Here is a 27,616-nt window from a genome sequence, read left to right on the forward strand (position 1 = left end):
ATTTCAATCTCTCAAATCATGCTCTGGGAGCCTGTTTTAACCCATAGAGAGCCTTGTGTAGTTTGCATACAAGGTTCTTGTCAGAAGATTCAAAGCCAGGAGGCAGCACCATGTAGACTTCCTCAATTAGCACTCCATTTAGGAATGCATTGTTCACATCCAACTGCTGAAGAGTCCAGTTATAAGTAACTGCAAGTGTCATAATTGTCCTCACTGTAACAAGTTTGACTACAGGGGAAAAAGTCTCATTGTAGTCAAAACCTGCTTGTTGATGAAAACTCTTAGCCACTAAACGTGCCTTGTACTTGTTTACAGTGCCATCTGGATGGCCATTCTGTTTGCAGGAAGAGATACTAGAGACCATGTCTGATTATGAAGTAAAGCATTATATTCTTCTTGCATTGCTAAATGCCACTTAGGATCCTGAAGAGCAGTGTTGTAAGTAGTGGGCTCAACATGAGTCAAAAGGAGTGTAGGGTTAATTCTGGACTGCACAATTCCATGTTTACCTCTGGTTCTCATTGTGTGACGGTTTTGAGGATGAATTCTGTGAGGAACAAGAGGAGGAGACTCAGAATTTGTAGACTGAGAGCTAGTAACACTAGCAGATGACTCAGGTGAGGAATTTTGAGATGCAGAGGGAGATAGAATGCTGATGGGTGCGGGATATAGGACCACATTATTTCTGTGTGAGGACTCGGAGTGATGAGAACTAATAGATGGAGTCTGAGGGGTGTTTGATATGGGAGTAGTAGGAACAGACTCAGAATGAGAAGTTTGGGAAGTAGGTGAGTTAACAATGTGAAGAACAGACTTAGAATGAGAATTTTGGGGAGTAGGTGAGTTTACAGTAAAGGTTGTTGAGACAGGAAGAAAAGTGGATAAACTGGGACCATTTGGTAAAACAGAACACACTTTCTGAGATGGAAACAAGTCAAGATAAGGGAATTTTACCTCATTAAACACAACATCTTTGGATATAAAAATTCTACCTGAAGCATCTAAACATTTATATCCTTTGTGATTGTTGGAATATCCCAAGAAAACACACTCCTTTGAATGAAAATCAAACTTATGAGAGTTATAAGGTCTCAAAAAGGGAAAACATGCACAACCAAAGCTTTTAAGGAATTTATAGTCTGGAAATTGAAGGTGAAGTAAGAAAAATGGTGATTTATTTGCTAAAACTGGTGTAGGTAACCTGTTGATAAGGTAAGTTGCAGTTAAAAAGGCATGGTCCCAAAACTTTAATGACATTTGTGCATGAGATAAAAGAGTGAGACCAGTTTCAACAATATGTCTATGTTTCCTTTCAACTTAGCCATTTTGATGGTGAGTGTGTGAACAAGTGAATCTGTGAGTGATGCCAAGGCTATTGAGATATTTTGTGAAAGGTAAAAACTCACCACCTCCATCAGTTTAGACAGAAGTAATTTTGTGATTTAACTCCAATTCAATCATGGTTTTAAAATTCTGAAATGTAGAAAGTGTGTGAGATTTGAGTTTTAGAGGATATATACATGTGTATCTAGAATAAGCATCCACACAAGTAAGAAAATAGGTATATCCATAGGAGGATTCAACTGGTGTAGGTCCCCAAAGATAAAGATCACAGAAAATTAATTCAAGAGGTTTAGTATATGTCATTTGAGATGCAAAAGATGGCAGTCTATGAACCACCATGACAACAAGCAGTACAACAATCTGACAAGCTTTTATTTGGTAATTGTATATTACAAAGTTTGATAATACTTTGGAGCACCTCATGATGAGCATGTTCAAGTCTCCTATGCCAGATACCATACATGGAAGGAAAAGACTGAGTAGAACTAGATGTGGAACTACTAGGTAAATGTTCAACATTATTACATTGAAAATTATTGAAATTGAAACCAGTTGAGGGACCTAAATGAAAAGAGGCAGAATTATCAGTTTGTGTTGGAACTTTATTGCAAACAGTGTTGACACTAGAATTTTGAGAGACAGGAGCAGTGGTCTTGAATGAGTTGGTGTGCTCAAACTGATAGAGACCATCATGTCCTAGAATACCTCTTAAAAGCACCTTAGAAGATCCTGAGATTTGACAAAACAATGATTAGGATGAAACTCAAAGTAAACATTGTTATCTTTAGCAAAATGACTCACACTAACAAGATTTTTGGTTATAGAGGGAACAAGAAGGAGATTATTCAGCTTTAGAGTAGTTTGAGGATGTAAAGGAGAAGTAAATTGTAAGGAACCAACAGAGGTAATAGCCAAACCAGGTCCATTTTAGAGACGTGGAATCCATGAGGTTGGATGCATCAGGGGTGACATGATGAGTAGCACCTGAGTCAGGGTACCTAGCATTGTTGAATGAATTGTGTGGATCTGAGCCAGTTAAGAAGGCCTGGGGAGCTTGACCTCTCTGATTTCCAGCCTGTGTGGGAGACCTAAGAAACTGTCCAGAATGCTGAGGACGTGACATGTTCTGCATCCATATATTTGGAGGTGCGCCATAGCCTCCTGGTGAGCCATAGGGACTATAGTAATCATATTGTGGGGCAGAGAAACAGTAGTGACAATAACTTGTGTAATAGCCCGATTTTTGCTAAATTTATTTTTAATTGTTTATTTATGTGTTTATATGTGCTTGTGTGTGATCATTCATCGTTGGGTGCATTTTCATGGGTTTTCGTGTTAGAAGGGTAATTTAGTCATTTTGGACTTGGGGGTATTTTGGTCTTTTTGTGAGAACGATTAGATTATAAATTTTGGTGAGGATTATTTTTAGTATTTAGTGGGAACCGTTATTTTGCTAAGTTACTAGAGTAATAATTAATATTTTACCGATAAGTGACCGTTGGTAGTGTTTTACCGTTAGTTGACCGTTATTGGTGATTTACCGTTGTGTGTAGAAACATTTTAAATTTGAGTTGGAATGGGTTAAATCCATTAAGCTTTAGGGTTAGGCCCATTAAGGGGACATACTATAAAAACCTTGTCTTAGAGGAAATTTCGTCACACTTTCATTTCACAAGATATATTTTTGAGAGAGTTAGAGAGAGAAAGTGGGAGCAATAGGAGAAGGGTTAGAGAGAAGGGGAACTTGAAGAATCAAGGAGTGGAAGAGAGCTTGGAGCAAAATTGAAGCCTAAGCTAGGGAGATTAATCTAACTAAGGTAAGGGGGTTAGAATTCATCATAATCATTATTGCAATTTTTCAATTATTGTACGAAAAGTGCTTAATTGGGTGAATTGATTAATTGTTCATAAATGATGAAATTCGTGCTCTAATTATGATGACATGTTTGAATGTATGAAGTTATGGATAATGGCATTGTTGTTAGTTGAATTTCATGTTCAAAGTATGAGAAAATGATATGAGTTGAAATTATGCTCAATTGGTTGAATTATGCTATGTTGATGTTGAATTGTGATAAGTTTCATGATCAATTGATGTTGTTGTTGCTAAGTGATGTTGATGATAATTTTTGGCTTGGGTATGCATGATTCATGATTTGTTGTTGAGAAATGAGATGTTGTTGGTGGTTTGGTGAAAATTGGTGAATTGGTCCTAATGTCAATTGTTTTCATGTTTGTTGAGTCTTTGTGAGTCTTTTTGGTCATATTGACCTGTAAACATCATCTGGAAACACATTTTGGCATTGAGGGATCAAAATTGGGGATTTTGGATAAAAAGGGGTTGAAACCCGTAACATTTTCTGCAAAACTGTGAACGTTCCCTTAAGGGTTCGCTTAAGCGACTGGTAAGCGAACATTCATAGTATTTTCTGGGTTCAGGTCACTTAAGCGACATGTAAACGAGCAAGTAAGTGAACCTTACTGGTAGCTACTGGAACTCGATCGCTTAAGCGAACCATGTTTTCGCTTAAGCGAACTGATCAACGAACAGTCAGCGACCAGTAAGCGTACCTTGCAGGTGGCTATTGTAACCCGTTCGCTTAAGCGAACCAGGTGGTCGCTTAAGCGAACATGTCCAGTTTCAGCCACTTTAATCTTTTGTTCCAGGTCTTAGGGGGGCCAATCCGAGCTTTGTAAAATGATTCTTCCAACATGTTTAACTACTGTTTAATCCCCTAAACCTACTGGAGCACGATTTGCTTGCCTAAACTTGAGATTTTTCCCGTTTGAGTCTTAACTTGGAAGTTTTTGGGAATTTTAGACTTTTGCCGAAAACTAACTTTTGCAAACAATGGAACTTACAAGTTGAACCTACAACTCATATAGACTTAGGTAAAACTTGTAAGAGTAGTCAAACATCTTGATCATGTCAAAAGTGATATTTCGGGTGGAAATGTGAAAGATTGTGTAATTGGGTTTTTACTACGAACTTAAGCTATTCTTGGATTAATGTCTAATGGTCCGGAGGCGGCTTAAGCTCATGACTACATGATTGATTAAGAATGTTTGATACCACACTTTTTAGAAAAACACATAACTCTGACTTACTTATAGTTCAAGTTTATGTTGATGACATCATTTTTGGTGCAACTAAAGAAAAAATGTGTGAAGAGTTTTCCAACCTTATGCAAAATGAATTTGAGATGAGCATGATGGGTGAACTTGGTTTTTTCCTTGGTTTACAAATCAAGCAATATCCAAATGGAATTTTCATAAGTCAAGAAAAGTATGCCAAAGACATTCTTAAGAAATATAAAATGAATGAGGCAAAAATCATGGTCACCCCTATGCATCCATCTTCATGTTTAGATAAGGATGAGAGTGGAAACTCTATTTCTGAAAAAGAATATAGAGGCATGATAGGTTCATTATTATATTTGACTGCTAGCAGACCTGACATAGTGTTTGCAGTAGGTTTATGTGCTAGATTTCAAACTTGTGCAAAAGAATCCCACTTAACTGCAGTTAAAAGGATTCTTAGATATCTAGTAGGTACTACTGATCTTGACCTTTGGTATAGAAAAGTTTCTAGTTTTGATCTTGTAGCTTATTGTGATGCTGATTATGCTGGAGACAAAATTGAGAGGAAGAGTACAAGTGGCTCTTGTCAATTCTTGGGAAAAGCATTGATTGGATGGAAACATATTGAAATTAAGATTTTGCTGAGTATATATCTGCAGCAAGCTGTTGCTCTCAGATTTTGTGGATTAGAAATCAGTTGGAATATTATTCACTAAGGTACACAAATATTTCTATTATGTGTGATAATACTAGTGCTATAAATCTTTCTAAAAATCCAATACAACATTCTAGGTCTAAACATATTGAAATTAAGCATCATTTCATAAGAGACCATGTTCAGAAAAAAGATATTGTATTAAGCTTTGTTGATACTGAAAATCAACTAGCTGACATTTTTACAAAACCCTTTGTTGAGGATAGATTCAATTTTCTTAAAGAAAAATTGCAAATCATAAAAAATCCCAATAAAAATTGATTACTGATCACTAAGGGCATTAAACTAAACACCCTGATGTTGTCTTATCCAAATCAGATATATTCACATCAATTAGAATGTTCATTCCTTCAAAATGTTCATCAGAATGTTCATGTGGTCAGAATGTTCATTAGAATATCTATCTGGTTAGTCTATTCATAAGATCAGAATGTTCAAACATTTATCGGGTTAGTCTGTTCTTAAAGGTCAGAATGTTTAGTCTTTGGATTCTGGGTCAGAAAATCACACGCGCGGGATTTAGTGTGTTGATTATCCAGAAATCTCCTCAAAATCTCAAGCATTAAATGCTTGATTAAGGTTTGTTATGTTTAAGCTATATCCATTAGACAAAAGCTTAAAAATCATTTCAACCACTCTCCTGCCATCTTGTCAAACGTCTAGTTCTTTCTCTCTCCCACAACTTTTCAGTTTTTCATCTTTCCCAATAAAACTGCCAACACCTTTCTTCACTCCTCCAACTGCACACGCTTGGCTTTATAAAAAAGGCTATTACTTGTTCAGATTTTTCTCATCACATATCATCTTTCCCAAACCACCTTTTTCTCTGAAACGAAACCAAACATAAAGTGTTTTTCTTCGTACTCTGTTTTTACGGAAAATGGCACGAACCAAGAACTCTTCTCGTGCTCGTTCCCAATCACCACCAAACGCTGCTAATGATCAACCCTGTGATCATTCTCCACTCAATGAAACCCCTCTTCATACCATTCTACAAGATGTAATCATCCCTGCACATGATTCTCCAAAATCATCCAAACCCAAATCTTCTAAAAAGCCAACCAGAAGATATCAAAGGATGAGAAAAGGATCCTCATCTAAACCAACTACCACTCATGTTGATTTAGTCTCTAATGGTGAAGAGAAGAATGGAGACTCTGATAAAGAGCAATCTGAGAAATTTCAGGATGAACTCTCTGGAAAAGGTGAAGGAGTTGCTGAAGAAGATGCAAGTTCTGAAAAGACTGAGGAAACTCTTTCTGAGATGGCTAAAGCTGCAAAAATAGTTTACCAAAGGAGGAAAAAGATTGCAAAGGAAGCTCTGCCTCTACCTGAAGAGAAAAATCCCTCTGAAGATGAACAAGAAATGGAAACAGCGGAAGAAGATCTTGTTCCCAGGAAAAGAGGAAAAGGCAAATACATTGCCATACTTGCTTCTACTCTATGGATTCAAAACTTGTCAAAGATGGCGTCTAGACCTCTGAGCAGACCCAAATACTTTGATTTTGAAAGGATGGAATCTAGGATATTTCACAGATCCTCAAGGATGGTCAAGGTTTGTATCTACTCAAGAACAAACATTTGAGGACTTAGTGAAAGAGTTATATGCATCAATGAGAGTTAAGGAAGAAGATAGAGAGAAATTTCTAGAATCCACAGTCAAAGAGTGAAATTACAAGTCACTCAAGACCCTTTCTCTAACATTCTGAACATTCCAAACCAAGGTAATCAGCTTTTTAACTCTTGGTTCTCTAATACAGATGTTACACGTGACCAACTCATCCTAGATTACACCAAACCAGATCTTAAGTTTAACTCCACAAACCTCAAAGATGCCCCTAAAATCCTTCATAACATGATTCGGCACACCATACTACCTAGATGTGGAACCTTTGATGTTGTCACTGATTTAGATCTATGCATTCTTTATCATCTCATGAACAAAACCCCTCTCAATCTCTGCTATATCATGATTTAATACATGATTGACCAATGCTTTTCATTCAAACAAAAAGGTTCTGGCCTACCATATGGGATGCATCTTACACCCATCTTTAGAGCTGCTAAGATTCCTCTAAATGGAGAAGAAGGACATGATACCTTCATGAAATTCACAGCCAAAACCATAAGCCAACCACGCATCACTTCTACCAACATGATCAGTCTTCAGAAGACTGGATCAATGAAGAGACTTGCTGATCAGAAAGTTCAGGAAATCAGGAAGAAGCAGAAAGCTGACAAGTTTGCCAAGAATGAAACTGGATCAAGTTCTCACAAGATTGAGAAAGGAAAAGCTACTCCAGCTCTTGAAGTTTTTGCTCATGTTGTTGAACATACAAGAGAGCTAATTGAAACAAGCCAAGAACAGTTTGAAGCAATGCTTGGTAAGAAAGCTGCTGAGAAGGTTGGAGAAACTGATGATGACCATCAGAAAGTTGAAGACTCTCTGAATCAAAATGTTGAAACATCTTCTGAAGAAATTAGAGTTGAAGAAAATACTGAGCTTCAAGCTCAGAATGTTGATGAAGATACTAGGGAAGTTGCAGAGATTCTAGTATCTAACTCTTTTGGAAGCAAAAATCAACCAATGGATGTTGATGAAGAAGTTGTGTCTTCTCTACCAACACCAAGCACAATTCCCTCATCTACACCACCACCACCTCAAACCAAAACCACTCAGAAACTTCCAAACATGTCTTCCCTGTTTGACTCCTTGAACACTTTTGTCTCAGCCAACAAGGAGAAAGCTGAAGCTTCGGATGCTGCTGCACCTGCTAAGCCCTCTAAAGCTGAGAAAATGGTTGCTAGGGCAATCGGAGTTGCCAGAAAGACTCACAAAATTTTGTGTGTTCTTGCTAACTGGACAAGAAATGTTCATGCTCCTGGTTTGGCAGTGGACAAGCCTATCTTTGATGATCCAACAGTCTTTGATTCTGAACCATCTTCAGATTCTAGGGATTCTACTCCCTGAATCATTTCTGGTCCTACTCCCTATCCTTTTTGCAGATGACTAAAGGGGGAGAAGCTTTAGGATTTTATGTCTTTAAGTTTTCTAAGTTTAGGCCCTAAGTAGGCTAGTGATCAATAGTTATTGAAGGGGGAGAAGCTTCATTTTTTGCTTGATCAAACTTAGTTCATATGCTTTTTTGTTTTTGAACCATGTTCATCATACAATTGAACTTCATGAATGATGTTAATGAATGAATATTGATGTTGGTTCAAATTTGCATATTTTTATTTATGCTATGGATTATAAAAATGAGGGGGAGCTTTTTAAAACTTCTAAAAACTCATAATGGATTATAAAAATGGGAGGGAGCATTAAAATAAAATTTTCAAGCTCTAAAATTCTTCATTTATAATCAAAATCCATAATCATAAATCATAAGTTTATCATCTTCAAAAAGGGGGAGATTGTTGAGGCAAAATCCCTAATTAATTTTAAAGGTAATAAACTTTAATGATTAAGGATTAAATGGACTTTAATTAATTCCTTGGTATTTAACATGTTCGCTTTAGTGTTTTTACTAAGACAGGAACAAGGTTTAAATCATACCAAGATGCATGAAAACAAAGGACATTGAATCCATGAACTAATTCTGAAGTTTGTTCAGAATGTTGATCAGAGAGTTGATCAGAACGTTCTGATGAAGAGTTCATAAGGTTGTTCATAAGCAACTCAGATTCATCAAAAACGTGAAGAACATGCAAGCATACTTGACATGAATAAAAGGTCCAGAAAAGTACATCTGCATGGATCTATCAACAAATAAAGGCATGGTCAAAGAATTATGTCAAAGGATCTTTAATGTTCAATCAAGACTACGAACATTAAAGTACTAGGAATATTCCAATGAGAATATCATCCTAGATGATGCATTCAATGCACTTCAGTTGTGTTTTACTATTAGGTTTGATTACATTAAAAGTTAAGTCTTACAAATGAACCTAAAGTAATAACAAATGGAACATTCTGAGGTTAGAATGTTCACTTCTGCACATGCTTCCAGCGATGAATAGTGTAGTTGGTGGAAAGATGAAAGGAGATATTGCATCAGAGATAACATGTCCTCTAATTTGAATCAAGGAAATCTCGTTAAAGCATGGGCCTGAAGATGCAAATCCACTATCCTCTCTCTCCTGCACAAAACCCAAGACAGATTTGGTAACTTTATCCTACTTTTTCAAGCAACTTTTGATGCATATGGAGAAGTAACTTTTTAAGGATAAAACATGAACAAATCTTATGTCACGTATTGGATGAACCCAGAAACTCATCATTTTTATATCATTCATGAAGTACAATTGTATGATGAACATGGTTCAAAAACAAAAAAACATATAACTAAGTTTGATCAAGCAAAATATGAAGTTTTATAAGACTTCAATAACTATTAATCACTAGCCTAATTAGGGCCTAAACTTAGAAAAGTTACAGACATGAAATTCTAAAGCTTCTCCCCCTTTAGTCATCTGCAAAAAGGATAGGGAGTAGGACCAGAAATGATTCAGGGAGTAGAATCCCCAGAATCTGAAGATGGTTCAGACTCAAAGACTGTTGGATCATCAAAGATAGGCTTGTCCACTGCCAAACCAGGAGCATGAACATCTCTTGTCTAGTTAGCAAGAACATACACAATTTTGTGAGTCTTTGTGGCAACTCTGAGAGCCCTAGCAGCCATTTTCTCAGCTTTAGAGGGCTTAGCAGGTGCAGTATCACCAGAAGCTTCAGCTTTCTCCTTGTTGGCTGAGACAAAAGTGTTCAAGGAGTCAAACAGGGCAGACATGTTAGGAATTTTCTGAGTGGTTTTGATCATTGGTGGTGGTGGTGTAGATGAAGGAATGGTACTGGGTGTTGGTAGAGACGACACCAGATACTTGCTAATTCCAGCAGTAGACTCCATGGTTGAAGTTGACAGATTGACAAACTGAGCATGTTCCATGTTCTGGGCAGATGGAACATTCTGACCAGGTTGAACAAGAAGTTGAACTTCCTCAGAAGCCAAAAATCCTGAGGCCAATGGATTAGGATCTGCTGACAGTTGTTCAACAGGTGCAGTAGGGAACATTCTGCGCTACATCATCCAGAACATTCTTATCAGTGTTGTTTTGAACATTCTAATCATCTTGCTGAATGTCTTCTTCCTGAGCATCTTGAAAGATTTCATTGTAGATATAATTGGTAGCGTCTTCAATGTTGAGATCAAAATCAAGATGAGCTTCAACATTCTCTTGTTCCAACACAGCTTCTTCATCAACATCCATTGGTTGATTTTTGCTTGCAAAAGAGTTAGATACTATAATCTCAACAACTTCCCTAGTATCTTCATCAATATTATAAGCTTGAAGTTCAGTATTTTCTTCAACTCTAATAATATCTTCAGAAGGTGTTTCAACATCTTGATTCAGAAAATCTTCAACTTGCTGATGGTCATCAGCATTTTCTCCAACCTTCTCAGCAGCTTTCTTAGCAAGCATAACTTCAAACTGTTCTTGGCTTGCTTCAATCATCTCTCTTGCATGTTCAGCAACATGAGCAAAGACTTCAAGAGCTGGAGTAGCTTTTCCTTTCTCAACCTTGTGAGAACTTGATCCAGTTTCATTCTTGGCAAACTTGTCAGCTTTCTGCTTCTACCTGATTTCCTGAACTTTCTGATCAGCAAGTCTTTTCATTGATCCAGTCTTCTGAGGACTGATCATGTTGGTAGAAGTGATGCGTAGTTAGCTTATGGTTTTGGCTGTGAATTTCATGAAGGTACCTGTCCTTCTTCTCCATTTAGAGGAATCTTAGAAACTCTAAAGATGGGTGTAAAGTGCATCCCATATGGTAGGCTAGCAACTTTTTGTTTGAATGAAAAGCACTGGTCAATCATGTATTGAATCATGATATAGCAGAGATTGAGAGGAGTTTTGTTAATGAGATGATAAAGAATGCATAGATCTAAATCAGTGACAATATCAAAGGTTCCACATCTAGGTAGTATGGTGTGCCTAATCATGTTATGGAGGATTTTGGGGGCATTTTTGAGGTTTGTGGAGTTAAACTCAAGATCTGGTTTGGTGTAATCTAGGATGAGTTGTTCACGTGTAACATCTGTACTAGAGAACCAAGAGTTAAAAAGCTGATTACCTTGGTTTGGAATGTTCAGAATGTTTGAGAGAGAGTCTTGAGTGACTTGAAGTTTCACTCCTTTGACTGTGGATTCTAGAAATTTATCTCCATCTTCTTCCTTAACTCTCATTGATATGCATATAACTCTTTCACTAAGTCCTCAAATGTTTGTTCTTGAGTAGACACAAACCCTGACCATCCTTGAGGATCTGTGAAATCTCACAGATTCCATCCCTTTGTTTTGAAATATTCAAAATCAAAGTATTTGGCTCTGCATAGAGGTCTATAGGCCATCTTTGACAAGTTTTGAATCCTTAGAGTAGAAGCAAGTATAGCAATGTCTTTGCCTTTTCCTCTTTTCCTAGGAACAAGATCTTCTTCCTCTATTTCCATTTCTTGTTCATCTTCAGAGGGGGTTTTCTCTTCAGGCAGAGGCAAATCTTCCTTTGCAATCTTTTTCCTCCTTTTGTAAACTATTTTTGCAGCTTTGGCCATCTCAGAAAGAGTTTCCTCAGTCTTTTCAGAGCTTGCTTCTTATTCAGCAACTACTTTACCTTTTCCAGAGAGTTCTTCCTGAAATTTCTCAGATTGCTCTTTATCAGAGTCTCCATTCTTCTCTTCATCATCAGAGACTAAATATACATTAGTGGTAGTTGGTTTAGATGAGGATCATTTTCTCATCCTTTGAGATCTTCTGGTTGGCTTTTTAGAAAATTTGGGTTTGGATGATTTTGGAGAATCATGCGCAGGGATGAGTAGAACTAGAATAATGGTATGAAGAGGGGTTTCGTTGAGTGGAGAATGATCAGAGGGTTAATCATCAGCAGTGTTTGGTGGTGATTGGGAACGAGCACGAGAAGAGTTCTTGGTTTGTGCCATTTTTCGTAAAAACAGAGTACGAGAAAGTGGTTTCTGTTTGGTTTCGTTTCAGAGGAAAAGGTGGTTTGGGAAAGATGAAATGTGATGAGAAGATTCTGAACAAGTGTTGGCCTTTTTTATAAAGCCAAACGTGTGCAGTTGGAAGCTATTGGCAGTTTTATTGGGAAAGATGAAAAAACTGAAAAGTTGTTGGAGAGAGAAAGAACTAGCCGTTTGACAAGATGGAAGGAGAGTGGTTGAAATGATTTTTCAGCTTTTGTCTAATGGACATAGCTTAAACATAGCAAACCTTAATCAACACACTAAATCCTGCGTATGTGATTTTCTGACTCAGAATCCAAAGGCTGAACATTCTGACCTTTAAGAACAAACTGAACAGATGAACATTCTAATGAACATTCTGACTTCATGAACATTCTGATGAACATTCTGAAGGAAGGAACATTCTGATTGATGTGAATATATCTTATTTGGATCAGATAACATCAGGGGGTTTAGTCTAAGGCCCATGGTGATCAGTGATCAATCTTTATTGAGATTTTTTATGATTTTCAATTTTTCTTTAAGCAAATTGAATTTATCCTCGACAAGGGGTTTTTAAAAAATGTCAGCTAGTTGATTTTCAGTATCAACAAAGCTTAATACAATATCCTTTTTCTGAACATGGTCTCTTATGAAATGATGCTTAATTTCAAAGTTTGTTAGAGGAGGTTTGTCTTACTTCACATATGTTACGTTTAAAGACAACTTCAAATCCACTATCACACAATTGACTTATGCTAAGTAGATTATGTTTTAAACCTTCTACATACTGAACATTTTCTATCTTAGCAGAGTTAGGATTATCTATAGTACCTTTACCTCTGATTTTACCTTTGTCATTATTTCCAAATGTCACCAGTCCTCCATCCTTCTTTTCAAAGGTTAAAAAACAGCTCATGTCACCTGTCATGTGCCTAGAACAACCATTATCCAAGTACCACGGTTTTGTTCTTGCACCTTGAGGCAGAACCTACATTTGACAAGATAAAAAATTTAGGTGCCCATGTAATGTTGGGTCCTTGAGGGTTAGTTCTTCTAAAAGATCTTTTCTAAAAGTAACATTCTGTCTTTTATTATCAGATTTGTCGCAGTAGAAACATGTCTTCTTAGCCTTCTCAGCCTTTTGTGAACTTTCTGATCTATTGAGATGAGAACGTTCTGAACTAAGATTAATCTTATTTTGTTTGATAAGTTTTTTATTAACATGGCATATTGATTCCTCATGTCCATACCTATCACAGAAATAACATTTAATTCTCATTTTAGCCTTAGGTACAAAACTTTCAATAATTTTGCTTGGATCTTTAAAGCCTAAACCAGATTTCTTAGCACTTTCATTTTGAGATCAGTTGTTTTGAAATGTTTCTGTAGATTTAAAACCTGTAAGATCATTTTTTAATGTTTCAACTTCCTTTTTCAAAAGTGTGTTTTCCTTTTGTATTTCAGAAGGTATAGAAACAATGTCTTTTTGTTTTCTGTTTAGTTCTCTTTGTTTTTCTGACATTTCAAAATGAGAATCTTGCAAAATTTGTATGGTCTTTCTAGACTCATCATACTTGTTTTGAAGTATTTCTTGTTTTGAAGAGTGACATCTATTAGTTAAAAAGTTTAAGTCATATAAGAAACTATCTATTTTACTTTCAAGATCTTTATATAAAGAATCAGTTTTATAGATAATTACCTCTTCTTCACCATCCGACTGAGCCATCAGTCCCATGTCTGTATCTGCATCTTCTTGAGGATCTGATTCTTCCATGTCATCCCAAGTGATCATTGCCTTCTTCTTGAAGGGAGGTTTTCTTTGAACCTTCTTGATGTGAGGACATTCACTTTTGTAGTTTCTAGTTTTGTTGCATCAAAAGCAAGTGACTTGACTTTTGTCAGCTTTAGTTTTAGTGCTGATGTTGGTATTTGGAAACTTCTTTCTGATCTGATTTCTTCTCAACATCATTCTTTGAATTCTTTTAGAGATTAATGCAAGTTCATCTTCAGCTTCTTCTTCATGAACTTCTTCTAACTCTTATTGTTCTTGCACATCATCATCAGCTACTGATGAGCTTTGCTGAGATGCTTTCAAGGTAAGTGTTTTTACTTTCTTCACTGGTTTGTCTCCTTGAAGTACAACGTCATGAGCTCTCAGTGAACCAATGAGATCCTCTAGGTTCATAGATTTTAAATCTTTGGCCTGAGTGATTGCAGTGACCATAGGTCTCCACACACTTGGAAGACATCTTAATATTTTTCTGATTCTATCATGAGTATAATATGCCTTTTCAAGAGATCTCATTTCATTTACTATTGTAGTAAATCTAGCATACATCTCATCAATGGTTTCATTTTCACTCATTTCAAAGACTTCAAATTTTCTGACTCCAATGTCAATTCTAGTTTCTTTGACATGAGAAGTACCCTCATGATGTATTTTTAAGGTATCACATACCTCTTTAGCATTCTTACATTCATCAACTCTTTCACTTTCTTCCATGGTCAGTGCACATGATAGAAAGAGTCTAGCTTAAGAGTTTAGTAATACCTGAGCTTTTTCATTTGTTGACCATGCACTCTTTTCCTTTACAGCTCCTTCTTTGGTTGTTGGAACAAAGTCTCCATCTGTGATGACTGTCCACATATCATTGTCTTGAGATCTGAGAAAGAGTTCCATCTTACCTTTCCAGAAGTAGTAGTTTGAGCCATCAAAAAGTGGTGGTCTGTTTGATGATCCTCCTTTAGCTATGTACTTCACTTTAGACATACTTCCTGAATCTTTTCTCTAACACTTTGTTTAAGTGTTCAAACCCTTAGAACCTGGCTCTGATGCCAATTGAAGTGGATAAAATAGTCACAAGGAAGAGGGTTTGAATTGTGACCCTTTAAAAATTATCCTGAAACTTAAAAGTAATTCTCAAGTTGTTTACTTGGAATAGTTAAGTTAACTTTCTGACTTTAGAACGTTCTGAAGTTTATAAACAAAAACTGTTTAATAAAGTAAATGTGTAAGTGTGTGTTGTGTATACTGTAATTAAAGAGTATAGAGAAGAAAGAAAGAGCACACAAAGAATTATAGTGGTTCATCCAATGTCGGTTAGTCCACTCCTCACAATCTTCTGAGAGTTATTACTATGATGTTTGAGATAACCTCTCAAGTCCTGCACCTTACAATCTTTGTTCAACTGAACAATTACAATTATGTATTCTCTAAGCCTCAGCATGCTTGCACCTTCCTGCTAAGTTAACTACTTAGACTTTTACAACCTTTGCTTAAACTAACACTTTAGTACCCCTAAAGCTAGATGAGACATTGTTACTATTTGTATGGAGGTTGAATGTTTGTGAATCAAACAGAAGAGGGAGAAGAAGAAAGAAGTTATCTTCAAGAGAGATAGAGATAACAAGGAGTATTGATGTGCACTAAGGAAACAAGAGTCTTAGAGGTTGATCAATTTCAATTGCAAGAGCTTCAAACAAAATCAAGTTGTTTTCTTGTATGATTTGCAATGGTGCAAGTAATGTTGAGCCTTTGATCTCTATTTATAGAGTTTTTGGGCTCATATAGCCGTTTTAAGATGACCAATGGTGTTATGCCACGTGTCCTGGGTCCCACAAGCTTTTACTTGAAAATCTAGGTGAACATTCTGACCATCAGAATGTTGTTGTGTTCCCAAGATGAACATCAGAATGTTGCTGTGTTCTTCATCAGAATGTTTGATATTCATGATATTCTTCATCTGGGTTCATCAATGATGAATGTCTGATGAGTTTCTGGGTTCATCCAATACGTGACATGAGATTTGTTCATGTTTTATCCATAAAAAGTTACTTCTTCATATGCATCAAAAGTTGCTTGAAAAAGTAGGATAAAGTTACCAAATCTGTCTTTGACTTTGTGCAGGAGAGAGAGGATAGTGGATCTGCATCTTCAGGCCCATGCTTCAAGGAGATTTGCTTGATTCATATTAGAGGACACGTTATCTCTGATGCAAGATCTCCTTTTGCTAGCTTTTTCATCTTTCCACCAACTACACTGTTCATGGCTGGAAGCATGTGCAGAAGTGAACATTCTGATCTTCAGAATGTTCCACTTGTTCTTACTTTAGGTTGATTTGTAAGACTTAACTTTTAATGTAATCAAACCTAATAGTAAAACACAACTGGAGTGCAGTGAATGCATCATCTAGGATAATATTCTCATTGGAATATTCCTAGTACTTTAATGTTCATAGTCTTAGATGAACATTAAAGATCCTTTTGACATAGTTCCTTTTCCATGCCTTTATTTGTTGATAGATCCATTCAAATGTACTTTTCTGGACCTTTAATTCATGTCAAATGTGCTTGCATGTTCTTGATGAATATGGGTTGCTTATGAACAACTTTCGGAACTCTCATCAGAACGTTCTGATCAACATTCTGAACTTTAGAATTAGTTCATGGATTAATGTCCTTTGATTTCATGCATCTTGGTATGATTCAAACGTTGTTCCTGTCTTAGTAAAAACACTCAAGAGCACAAGTTAAATACCGAGGAATTAATCAAAGTCCATTTAATCCTTAATCATTAAAGTTTATTATCTCTTTAAAATTAATTAGGGATTTTTCCTCAACAATTTTACCTTGGGAATTTATCAATGTTGGCCGTTTGCCACTTGATACGGTTTTTGGGTCGAAAACGTTCCTCGAGTCAATTATCTTATGTTCTATCGTGACTATTCTTATATGACTAAGTGAAGTTGTATAAATGAATGATTGTATGTTGGATATGATGATTATCATGAGATGTGTATGTTCTCTTACTTAGAATGTAAGAAATTCTTGAATTGGTAAAACTATATGAGATAGTGGATGTGAATGACATTGTTGATTATTGATGATCATGTTGTGATAATGAATCTTATGATTTGATTGTGTATGGACATGTTTTCTTGATAATGCTAATGTTGTGGAGATGATCAATATATATATGGAAGTTGTCCTCTATATTGTGGTGAAAATCGTGAATTGATGTCGCATTATCAAGTCTTTGTTACATGTCCATGCATCATAGTCGTGTTGAGATTTGATATGATGTTTTGTTGCATCATTGGGCTCCGGCCTAGCAGAGATCATTTAGTGATCTAGTTTTGTGGACTTCGGTCTTGCAAAGATCCATTAGTGATCTAGATTGTGGGCTCCGGCCTTGCAGAGACCTTTGACGATCTAGATATAGGTGATGACCTCGAAGTAAAATGGTACCACATGCATATATGTGTCGAACTAGGTGCACATCATGACATGAGTCTTATTTTGAAATGTGAGTAGTGATTGTGTATGAATAACTGTGAATTGATGATTTTTCATGACACATGTGATTGGTGATTGATGTGAGGTATTGAGATCATGGTATAAGTATATATATGTGAATATTATTATGAGTAGTGATATTTGAACAACTCTTTTGGTACAACTTTTGGGACAACCTTGTTGTGTTCTCTTCTTATTGGTCAAAAACAATAGAGAGAGATAATAAGAAGATAATGTGAGTATGAGAGAGAATGTTGTACAAAAGTTGTACAAAAATGGTTGTACAAATATCATTTCTCTATTATTATTGATCAAGTACATGATGTTTGAATTGAATTAATCATGTTAATTGTTATGTGGATTATGATAATGTAATACTTACCCCAGTGGTTTTAACCGCCTACCTGTCTGTATGGATGGGTAGACGCTGTGCAGGATTAGTTGCTCTGGTGAGTCCTTTGTGCTTGGTGGATATCGGGAGCTATCTCCGGTATCGGTGTTGTAGAGTCTAGGATGGCTCTGATCTAGGCGTCTGTTGTTGTCTAAATTATTTGTTTGGATTATTCGTTCATGATTAGAGGTTTCCCGTATGTTGGGAGTTTGTGATTCATCTATGTTGATGTAATAATTGATTCATGACATGTATACCTGGAGTACTCTGGTTTATATCCGCTGCGACTGTTGAGATTTACATGCATGCATATTGGATTTGAATTTTGTATGATGACGTAGCATCTATTTCCTGAATAAATGTGTTATTCGCATGTTTTATTGCTTTAATAGAAATAGAGTGTTACAGCTTGCATCATGACCAGTTTTCGAACATATTTGGCATGGAACATTGGATCTTCCACCAAAACGGCCACCACGTCCTCTGAACTGGCCATTTCTTCCTCCAATATTAGGGTTAGAGTTAGGAAACTGATTGTTTCCGGTGCCATCAGTATAATTGTGGTTTTGAGAATTAGGACCATGAGATTGGGATTCTGAATTTGCAGTTTCAGTGAGATAAACTGAAACAGGTTCACTGATAGCAGCTTTCTTGAACTTCTCATTTCTAGATTCTTGTGTGAGAAGCTGAGATTCAAGTTCATCTAAAGAAACAACCTCAGATTTCGCATTCACACTAGCACAAATAGGGTCAAACTCTTCAGGAAGTGCTTCAAGAACAACTTCAATTAGGTCCCTGTGAGAGACTGGATCTCCAATTGAAGCAAGAGACTCTGAAATTGCGCGAATTCGAGCAATGAATTCAACGACAGTGCGTGAACCTTTCGTAATGAATCTAAGTTCAGATCAAAGTTGACGCGAACGCGTCTTCATCTGCGTGAAGCAGTAACTATGGATCTCATCCCAAACCTGCCATGAGTGGTGAAGGAGAACGAACCGCGAAAGTAGCGAAGGCGAGATCGTTGAAAGAATCCAGGTGCTGAGCAATGAATCTTGTTCTTCCCATTCAGTGTAAGCAGGATTCTCCGTTCCAGCTTCGCACGCTGCATCTGTGAGATAAACCGATGGAATCTCAGGTGAAATCACAAATTTCACCATCTTCGTTCCGCGAAGAACACCTTCGACTTGTTGCTTCCATTGAAGGTAGTTCGTATCATCAAGCTTAACAGAAACTACTTGTTTGAAGGTTTTGGATGCTGCAGCAGTTACGCGTTGCGCATCAGAGGGAGTAGGAGAAGACGTAGCAGTAGACATGGCTTTGGATCAAGAAGCTCTAGATACCATATTAGAACTGAAAATATGTTTATTATGTCATATTATGTGGTGAGAGTGTACATTTATATAGGTAGGAGTCTCCTAGTTAACCCCTAATTAATAAGGAAGATTAATCAATACAATCAATACAATGACTAGTGGAGTTAAAACTAAATAGTCACAACTTTTCAATATCTCCACTAAGTACTTGATTAATTATTCTAACAGTTTAATCTGCATAATATTAATACAAACACTAGGTATCATAATGAAATTAAGAAAGCCACTATTTGTGTATGTAGGCCTAAAAAGTACTAATAAAACAAGGACAATAGAAGGAAGTAACATAAAAAATGCTTACATGCTTTGGCAGAGGGTCTCTCCGTTCGTGGCCATGGTCGAGCAACACCTAGTCGTAGTTTAAAATGCTTCCATTCCTATTTTCACAACTCTGTTCCTCAGCTGATCTCCACTCTCCCTCATGTAATGAAGCTCTTTATGGACTACAATTCCTGTTAGATTTAATTTGTTGCGGAGGATGGAATTTGTGACTTCAGCGAAGCTTCTCAGGCTCATCGGTGATGTTGGAGAGCTGTACGGTTCTAAAGGGGCAATGGAACTAGGTGGATCGGAGGCGGAAGAGGAGTAGAGTTCGAAACATGGTGTTGACACTTGACAGGGAGATGAAGAAAGAGAAAATGGAGGGGAGAGTTGAAGATGCACGAGGCTCAAAAGAGGGTTGAAGAAAAGACAGTGAAAGTGGTGTGAAGAGAATTTCCAATTGCATCTGTGAGCAGGACTTGGACCATCTTAACCTAAAATAATGTTTGAAAGAGCTGCAACCATAGATTTTCCATACAATCTATAGTTCCAATCTATTAAACTCCAACTTTAATATCTTGTGCTACAATCTGCATCTAGTTTTTAGACAGCCATATTGTCCATGTTACCGAAACCCATACAACCTGTCGAACCTTACATTCTGTTTTGCAGCAAGGCAGTCCAAAAAATTACAAGAACAGTATGATATGTAATCATTATGCAAAACTGGTGAAAAATTCTAGCAGTACCCCTTCTTACGTTCTGTTTTGAAGCAATGCATTCCAAGAAATATAAGACTCCTAAAAGAACAACTTGAGGATAGTAAGGATGCAAATCAAACCGAAAATTTTATAGGGGAGAAAACCGGAAATAGCCTATATTACAGGGGTGAAAAGCACTATTAAACCGGATAGTAATGAGTAAATACTCTTTCGATAGTTGATAACCAAGGATCATGGTAACTATAAATCATGGCAGCAACCTAAGCTTTTCGTCTAAAAAATTGACAAAAGATCCATGAATTAAGATATTTAAGATTTCTTTAGCATTTCTATGCCCACAATGAATTATACTTGTTGATACAATCAAAACAGAAAGAAAACAATAAGACAGTATAGAGATATATTTTAAAAGAATGGACTATAAGAGGTACTCACTCTATCCCAAACACAAATTGAGAACAAGGACTTATCAAAGAGAATTTAACTACAAATTACAAATACTATAACATGAACCAGCTAGCATATCAAATGATATCTCCAAACTATAGAGAGAATAATCTGAAACCATATGTAGTCCATAACCATAAGTCATACTAAAGGAGTAATTACAATCTATGAGCATATGCCACCAAATTTCTGAAGCATCAATCTATAAGCATCTTGTTGTCTCTAAGATCCCTAAACTTGATTATGTTTACATAATCATTATAACACAACAACTTCTAGGAGCATCTTGTGGAAAAAAATGCACATCAAATTCCACATACTACAAAATCTGTCAAGACACCGAGTATTACAAAGCTCTGAAGCCACCTAATCTAAACAAAAATCACATAAACACCAAGCTACTTACACTATCAACACCAAGAGTAGCACTGGAGAATGGCAAACAACATTCTTCCATAAAACCAATATCAGAGAGCAACAGTTGAATATGTCCAAAAAAATCAACATGTCAAATCACTCAAAATCAACAAAACGAAATCCATCTTAATAAAGAGCAAAACGTTAAATGAAACAAAACAATTAAAATCGGTCCAAAGTCCAAACAGAGGACAAAACAAAATCAGTCCAGGTACAGAACGTTCAACAAATGAAATTACGAAGCAACCAAACAAAACAATACACATTGAGCAATCAACAAACAATTTATTATTATCCATATTTCTTATATTATATAAGTGAATTAACACGCAGAGAGCAATCAATATATAAGTTAGTCTTTCTTGTTGCATGTATCTAAGAACGGAGAGAGTAGTACTAACCTTGTTAACATTGAGTTTCCAACAAAACCATCCTTTTAAAATATATTTCATGTAAGGTGTATGTGTTGCACCCGGAAACTTATAGCACACAACAACAAGAATCTAATAAATTATGTGTTGCACCCGGAAACTTATAGCACACAACAACAAGAGTCTAATAAATCATACTAGACATTTGAACAATAGCATGTTACGACTTGTGCTCATTAGTCTATCAGAAAAACACAATTGCATGTTAACAAACTCGAATTGAGCGGTATGCTATGCCAGCAAAACAGATTAGCACCAAAAAATAGTCATGCCAACAAAGAAATGTACTTTTTTACTTCGGAGAAAAACTTTAAAACATGAACAGCATCCAAAGATATTGTTTTACAAATGCACTTCCTAGAACAGAAGACCCAAAAGATATCATAGTAACATATAAACACGTGAAAAAGGAGTATAGAGCTACCTAAGATTTCAAGTGTATAACAAAATTGTTAGAGAAATTACAACATTGCAATGGTCTCTTATCAATCGAACTCGATAACACCAAATAAAAAAGCACCTAAAATAAATAAAAAATAAATTTTGGATAGCTGTCATCAAAATTCAAAAACCAAATGTATAATGAGAAACCATCTCACCTAGTGTCTCCATTATAGTAGACCTCTAGCAATCATTTCACGAAGAAGTTTCTCCGCCTGTTCATTCTCATCTTTATGAAAGAGAGCCCGGATGATAGTTACATAAGTTACAGCATCAGGAATGATACCATTGTCATCCATTTTAGACATCAAGGCATCTACTTCATCAAACAACCCCTCTTTACAAAGTCCATTGACCATAATATTATTGAGTATGTAGACTATAACCCTTAATCAAAAGATCTTGAAAAATATCTTGTGCATTCTTAAGTCGTCCTCCTTTGCATAGTCCATCAATAAGTATATTGTATGTATACATATCTGGTTGAATGCCCTGGTCAATATGATGGTTTTTGCATAGAGCATCTATCAAAGAATTGTAAGTGAATATGTCGGCAGGTTGACCATTATTATGCATTGTATCAACAAGCTCCCAAGCATAGGGGATTCTCCCTGATTTGCATAAACCATCAATGAGAGAATTGTAAGTTACCGTATTAGGAGCAATTCCTCTGCGACGCATTTCATCAAAGAGACTCAAGGCTTCATCAACCATTTTAATCTTACAAAATCCATTAATCATGATACTATAGGTATGAGCATCAGGAGCCACTCCCATTTGAGAAATAATGTTGAACACATGTTTGGCCTTATTTACTTCATTAACTAGGCAATATCCATCCATTATTGAATTGTAGGTAACAACATCCGGTATTACACCTTCTTTCATCATAACGGCTAACAGATTCTTAGCTACTTTCACATCTCCTTCTTTACAAAGAGCATCAACCAATATATTAAAAGTATAAACATCTCGGTTGATGTTTTTCAATACCATTTCATGGAACAAACGAAATGCATCTTTGAATTGACCAACAATACAAAATCCATAGATTAGAGAACTGAAAGTGACAACATCAGGATAAATTTTCTTTGCAATCATTTCAGAATATAACCCATAGGCATCAAGTACCAATTTATCTTTACACAAACTATCAATGATTGTATTATGCATTACCACATTAGTGTTGATCAATTTCCCTTCAATCTTTCTCAACATTTGCAAGGCAGCTCTTGTTTCTCCCATTTTACAATCAACGCAGTCGCAGACACAGGTGTCGGACACAACACTGACACGTCAACACTGGTAATGATTTGAGAAAATGGAATAATCTAATGTAACTGCAAGTACCGGTGTCGAGAACCTTACACATCTTCAATGTGAAGTGTCAGTGCTACAATCTAAGCTTTAAGTTTCTGTATATCATTCTTCTTGTTATTTGTTTATCATCTTCGTGGAAAATAGTCTACCTATTCAATCTACTTTTTTAACACGAGTATTTCTTAAGTGCAGACCTAATAATCAAATCATACATATGTTGACAACAGGAAAAAAAAATGAGTAACCTAATAGAGTAACATAGAATGATTCTTATAGAAGACTTTCATAATAGTCATGTAATAGGATACTTCTATGAGGTTTCTAAATATCAAAATGAAAAATTAATACACGTTTCCAATACTAAAGTGGCTTAGAAGACACAAATCTTAATAGACACAGTCTAATGGAATTCACACTTACTTGACTGATAAAAAAATGAAGTGTAAATGTAAACTCCTCAACAACTCTATAAACATGATTGATACTTCTAATGCTATTACCTCTAAGCTTGTAGGGTAGCCAGGGCTGTAATCCAGACAATGTCTTTCTTTACTGCTGAAGATAACGTGTCCCTTAGGTAGCAAATCCTGAAATTCAGAATCTGAATCATTAATGATCAAATTTTCAAGTTATATGAACAATGGTACAAAACAATGTTTAAAATGAAGTGCAAAGTCTGATGGTTGGAGTAGTACTAAAACAATTGAAAAATCTTCTCTCCACTATTTAGTGTCTATCAAAATCGCAATTCTCAAGAACATAATAGAACTAAAATCTAACATTACAATAATCAGATAACGCTTCACTGCGTATGAAAAGTGGAAAGCTATTTTCTATTCTTTCGAGCAAGATGCTCCCACCAAGTGGGATCTGGAAAGCTTCAATTAAAGTCATCTTTGTGACAGCATCAACAAACCATACTTAACGCAATATACTAGATAGATCATCAATCAAGCAAATTTATATCAATTTAAAATGTTAAAATTGCAGGTTTTGGTTAGTAATAGGAAAATGTGGTACATACTTGTTCAGTGAAGTTCCATCAATATAAATATATCTTTGGCCAAGAAAAGAAAAAAAACTTGTTCAATGATTACACTGAGACAAGGGAAAGAACCAAAAAATACAAATATAACAGAGTATGATGATATAACCATGGCAAAGTTATTTCCAAAACATGATTTCCCACTCTATTACAGAATTTAAAAAGAAAAGGAATAAGCTTAGATACAATGATGTCTTTGTTTTTCATCGTATAATAAGGAAGGATGATTATTAAAAACATATTTACGGAAAACTTGTGAGCAACCCATTTTGCAAAGATACAAGACTTGCATAGACTTATTGCATCATTTCAACACTCAATAAACCATATACAACACAGGAACATTACATTCAAAGATCCTACCTTCTCATATTAGTTTTGTATTTCACTCACTTAAAATGAGCAATGAATGAAAAAATCATTAAAGTAGATAAATCTCATTTACAGTACGTTGCAAAGATAACTGTGTCAGGAAAAAGAAAATCAGTCACTAACACCATTATAATATCGAAATGAACATATCAGCAAAACATGAGTTTTATTAACATTAAAGTGATAGTGAGACCATTGAGTAGTCCACCTTTTAAAAAAAATAAAATAAAAAATCAATAAATCATAATGATTGCATAGTTGTCATCAAAATTCAAAATAACCAATTATATAATGAGAAATATCTTACCTAGAGTAAATCTTACAATAGACCTCTAGCAACCATTTCACGAAGAAGTTTCTCCGCCTTTTCATTGTAATCTTTATAAAAGAGAGAGCGGATAATAGTTTCATAAGTTACAACATTAGGATTGATATCATTATCCTCCATTTTTGACAACAAGGCCTCTGCTTTATCAAACAAGCCCTCTTTACAAAGTCCATTGATCAAAATATTATACGTTCGGATGTTTAGACTATAACCCTTAGTTAATAGATCTTGAAAAACATCTTGTGCATTCTTAAGTCGTCCTCCTTTGCATAACCCATCAATAAGTATATTGTATGTGTACATATTTGGTTGAATGCCTTGGTCTTTAATTTTCTTGACTAATGCAATAGCTTTGTCAAGATGATTGTTTTTGCATAAAGCATCTATTAAAGAACTGTAGGTAAATATGTCAGGTGGTTGACCATTAACATGCATCTCATCGACAAGCTTCCAAGCATGGGAGATTCTACCTGATTTGCACAAACCATCAATGAGAGAATTGTAAGTTACCGTATTGGGAGAAATTCTTTGACAACGCATTTCATTAAAGAGACTCAAAGCTTCATTGACCATTTTAATCTTACAGAATCCATTAATCATGATATTATAGCTCTGAGCATCAGGAGCCACTCCCATTCGAGCAATAGTGCTTAAAACATGTTTGGCCTTATTCACTTCATTAACTAGGCAATACCCATCCATTAATGAATTGTATGTAACAACATCTGGTTTTATACTTCCTTTGATCATCATAGCCAACGCATTCTTAGCTCCTTTCACATTTCCTTCCTTGCAAAGAGCATCAACCAATATATTAAAAGTATAATCATTTGGGTTGATGTTTTTCAATACCATTTGATGGAACAAACCAAATGCTTCTTTCAATCGACCAACAATGCAAAATCCATAGATTAGAGAATTGAAAGTGACAACATCAGGAGAAATTGTCTTTGCAATCATTTCAGAATATAACTCATAAGCATCAATTACAAGTTTATCTTTACACAAACTATCAATAATTATGCTATACATTACCACATCGGTGTTGACCAATTTCCCATCAATCTTTCTCAACACTTGCAAGGCAGCTCTTGTTTCTCCCATTTTACACAATCCATTGATCAAGGTCGCATAAGTAACTTGGTTCAATTGAAATCCAAGTGCAAGCACACGGTCATGAAAGTGTAGAGCTTCTTTCACCTTACCATTAAGACAAAAACCTTTGACAAGTGTATTTAAGGTTATGGTATCGGGCTGATAACCCATTTTGAGAATTTTTCCAAACAGAGAAAATGCAAAATTGATTTCACGTAGATGGCAATAACAATTGATGACAATGCCGAGAGTAACAATACTCGGCACAATTCCGTTGAATTGCATTTTTCGGAAAAAGGAAATAACAGTGTTGTAATGGGTCTTAGTCTTAACAAGAGAAGTTAAGATCTTATTGAATTCAACAATGGATGGGGTGGGATTCATACGGAGCATGCGATTGAATGAGGAAACAACATTATCAATATCAACATCTTTGGGAGGGGATCGATGGGTTAGGGTTGTAAAGTGTGAGTGTGATAAGGGTAAAAATGGAATAAGGAAATATGGCTTAACAAAAGAACTTACTTTTCTCATTCTTAATGGAAGTGACGGGTTGATGGTTGCGATGCAAAAGGCTTCAATGTGTCGCCGGCGAATTGTTCGGTTGATGTTTGCGGCGCCGGAATGTAGGAATCACAGATTCGTGAGAGAAGAAATGGACCCAAACTATTTTCTGGAAACGACTTCTTTTATTTTTAACTTAAATATGATTTTCATCCCGTAAAAAAAAAATTTGAAAAATCTGTAAAAAAATTTTTGTTTGAAAAAGGTCTCTGGCCCCACATTTTTTATGATATGGCATAGGTTTTGCCACGTGGCAGCCACGTAATTAAAAAATTAAAATTACTTTTAAAGTTTTGAAAATTATTTTTTTAAATTAAAAAAATATGAAAATAAATTCAAAAATCATTTAAAAAAATCAAAAAATTAAAAAAATCATTTCATTTTTTTTTCAGAAATTTCAGATTTTATAATTTAAAAAAAATAATTTTTTTTTAAAATTATATGATAAAAATAATTTTCTAATTTTTTTTAAAATTTTAAAAATTTAATATTATGTGGCATGCCACATCAGCACCACGTGGCAAAAACCATGCCACATCATCAAAAATGTGGGGCCAGGGACCTTTTTCAAACAAAAAAAAATTTACAGGGATGTAATTCAAAGATTTTTTTTACAGGGACAAAATTCAAAACCGACCCAAATTACAGGGACTAATATCATATTTAAGCCTTTATTTTTTTTAGCAAACACGATTTTTTTTTTTTGTCAATACTTGGCATCTAGAATTCACTTTGAACTAGTCGAGATACCCGTGCTGAGCACGGGTAGCGCGGCTGCGCCACGCGACAAAAGTTATGTCATGCGTGTCTGGGAGAACAGACATAGTACTGAACAATGCTAAAATAAAACAATAGTGTACAATTTTATAAAGTATGTACACTTAGTATTCAATTAAATTGACCTGGGAAATATTGAAGTAATAGTATACAATCTAAGTAAGGATTTATAACATGGAGTG

The 27,616-nt window shown here is 35.6% G+C and overlaps 1 protein-coding gene across 1 annotated transcript; it reads right to left on the reverse strand.

The window, feature by feature from the left end:
* Positions 1-8,867: 8,867 nt before the first annotated feature.
* LOC25479611 (pentatricopeptide repeat-containing protein At1g63330) lies at positions 8,868-26,769 on the reverse strand. Its single transcript, XM_039827008.1, has 4 exons — positions 24,992-26,769; positions 23,674-23,854; positions 19,516-23,221; positions 8,868-9,280 (listed from the first exon to the last, which is right to left on the reverse strand). The coding sequence occupies exons 1-3, from the start codon at positions 26,625-26,627 to the stop codon at positions 22,297-22,299; spliced, it is 2,742 nt and encodes a 913-aa protein (XP_039682942.1). The 5' UTR covers positions 26,628-26,769; the 3' UTR covers positions 8,868-9,280; positions 19,516-22,296.
* Positions 26,770-27,616: the final 847 nt, after the last annotated feature.

The sequence above is a fragment of the Medicago truncatula genome, chromosome 6 (assembly GCF_003473485.1).
Source record: "Medicago truncatula cultivar Jemalong A17 chromosome 6, MtrunA17r5.0-ANR, whole genome shotgun sequence".
NCBI classification, from domain to species: domain Eukaryota; kingdom Viridiplantae; phylum Streptophyta; class Magnoliopsida; order Fabales; family Fabaceae; genus Medicago; species Medicago truncatula.

What these genes read in the sequence shown, in the direction of transcription:
- LOC25479611 (XM_039827008.1), bottom strand. Translation starts at nt 26,627, where the DNA reads ATGAGAAAAGTAAGTTCTTTTGTTAAGCCATATTTCCTTATTCCATTT. An exon ending in GGTTGCTAGAGGTCTATTGT is followed by an intron (nt 23,855 to 24,991) that starts AAGATTTACTCT and finishes TTAATGATTCAG; the next exon opens with ATTCTGAATTTCAGGATTTG. An exon ending in TTCATTTTTTTATCAGTCAA is followed by an intron (nt 23,222 to 23,673) that starts GTAAGTGTGAAT and finishes TTGACGTGTCAG; the next exon opens with TGTTGTGTCCGACACCTGTG.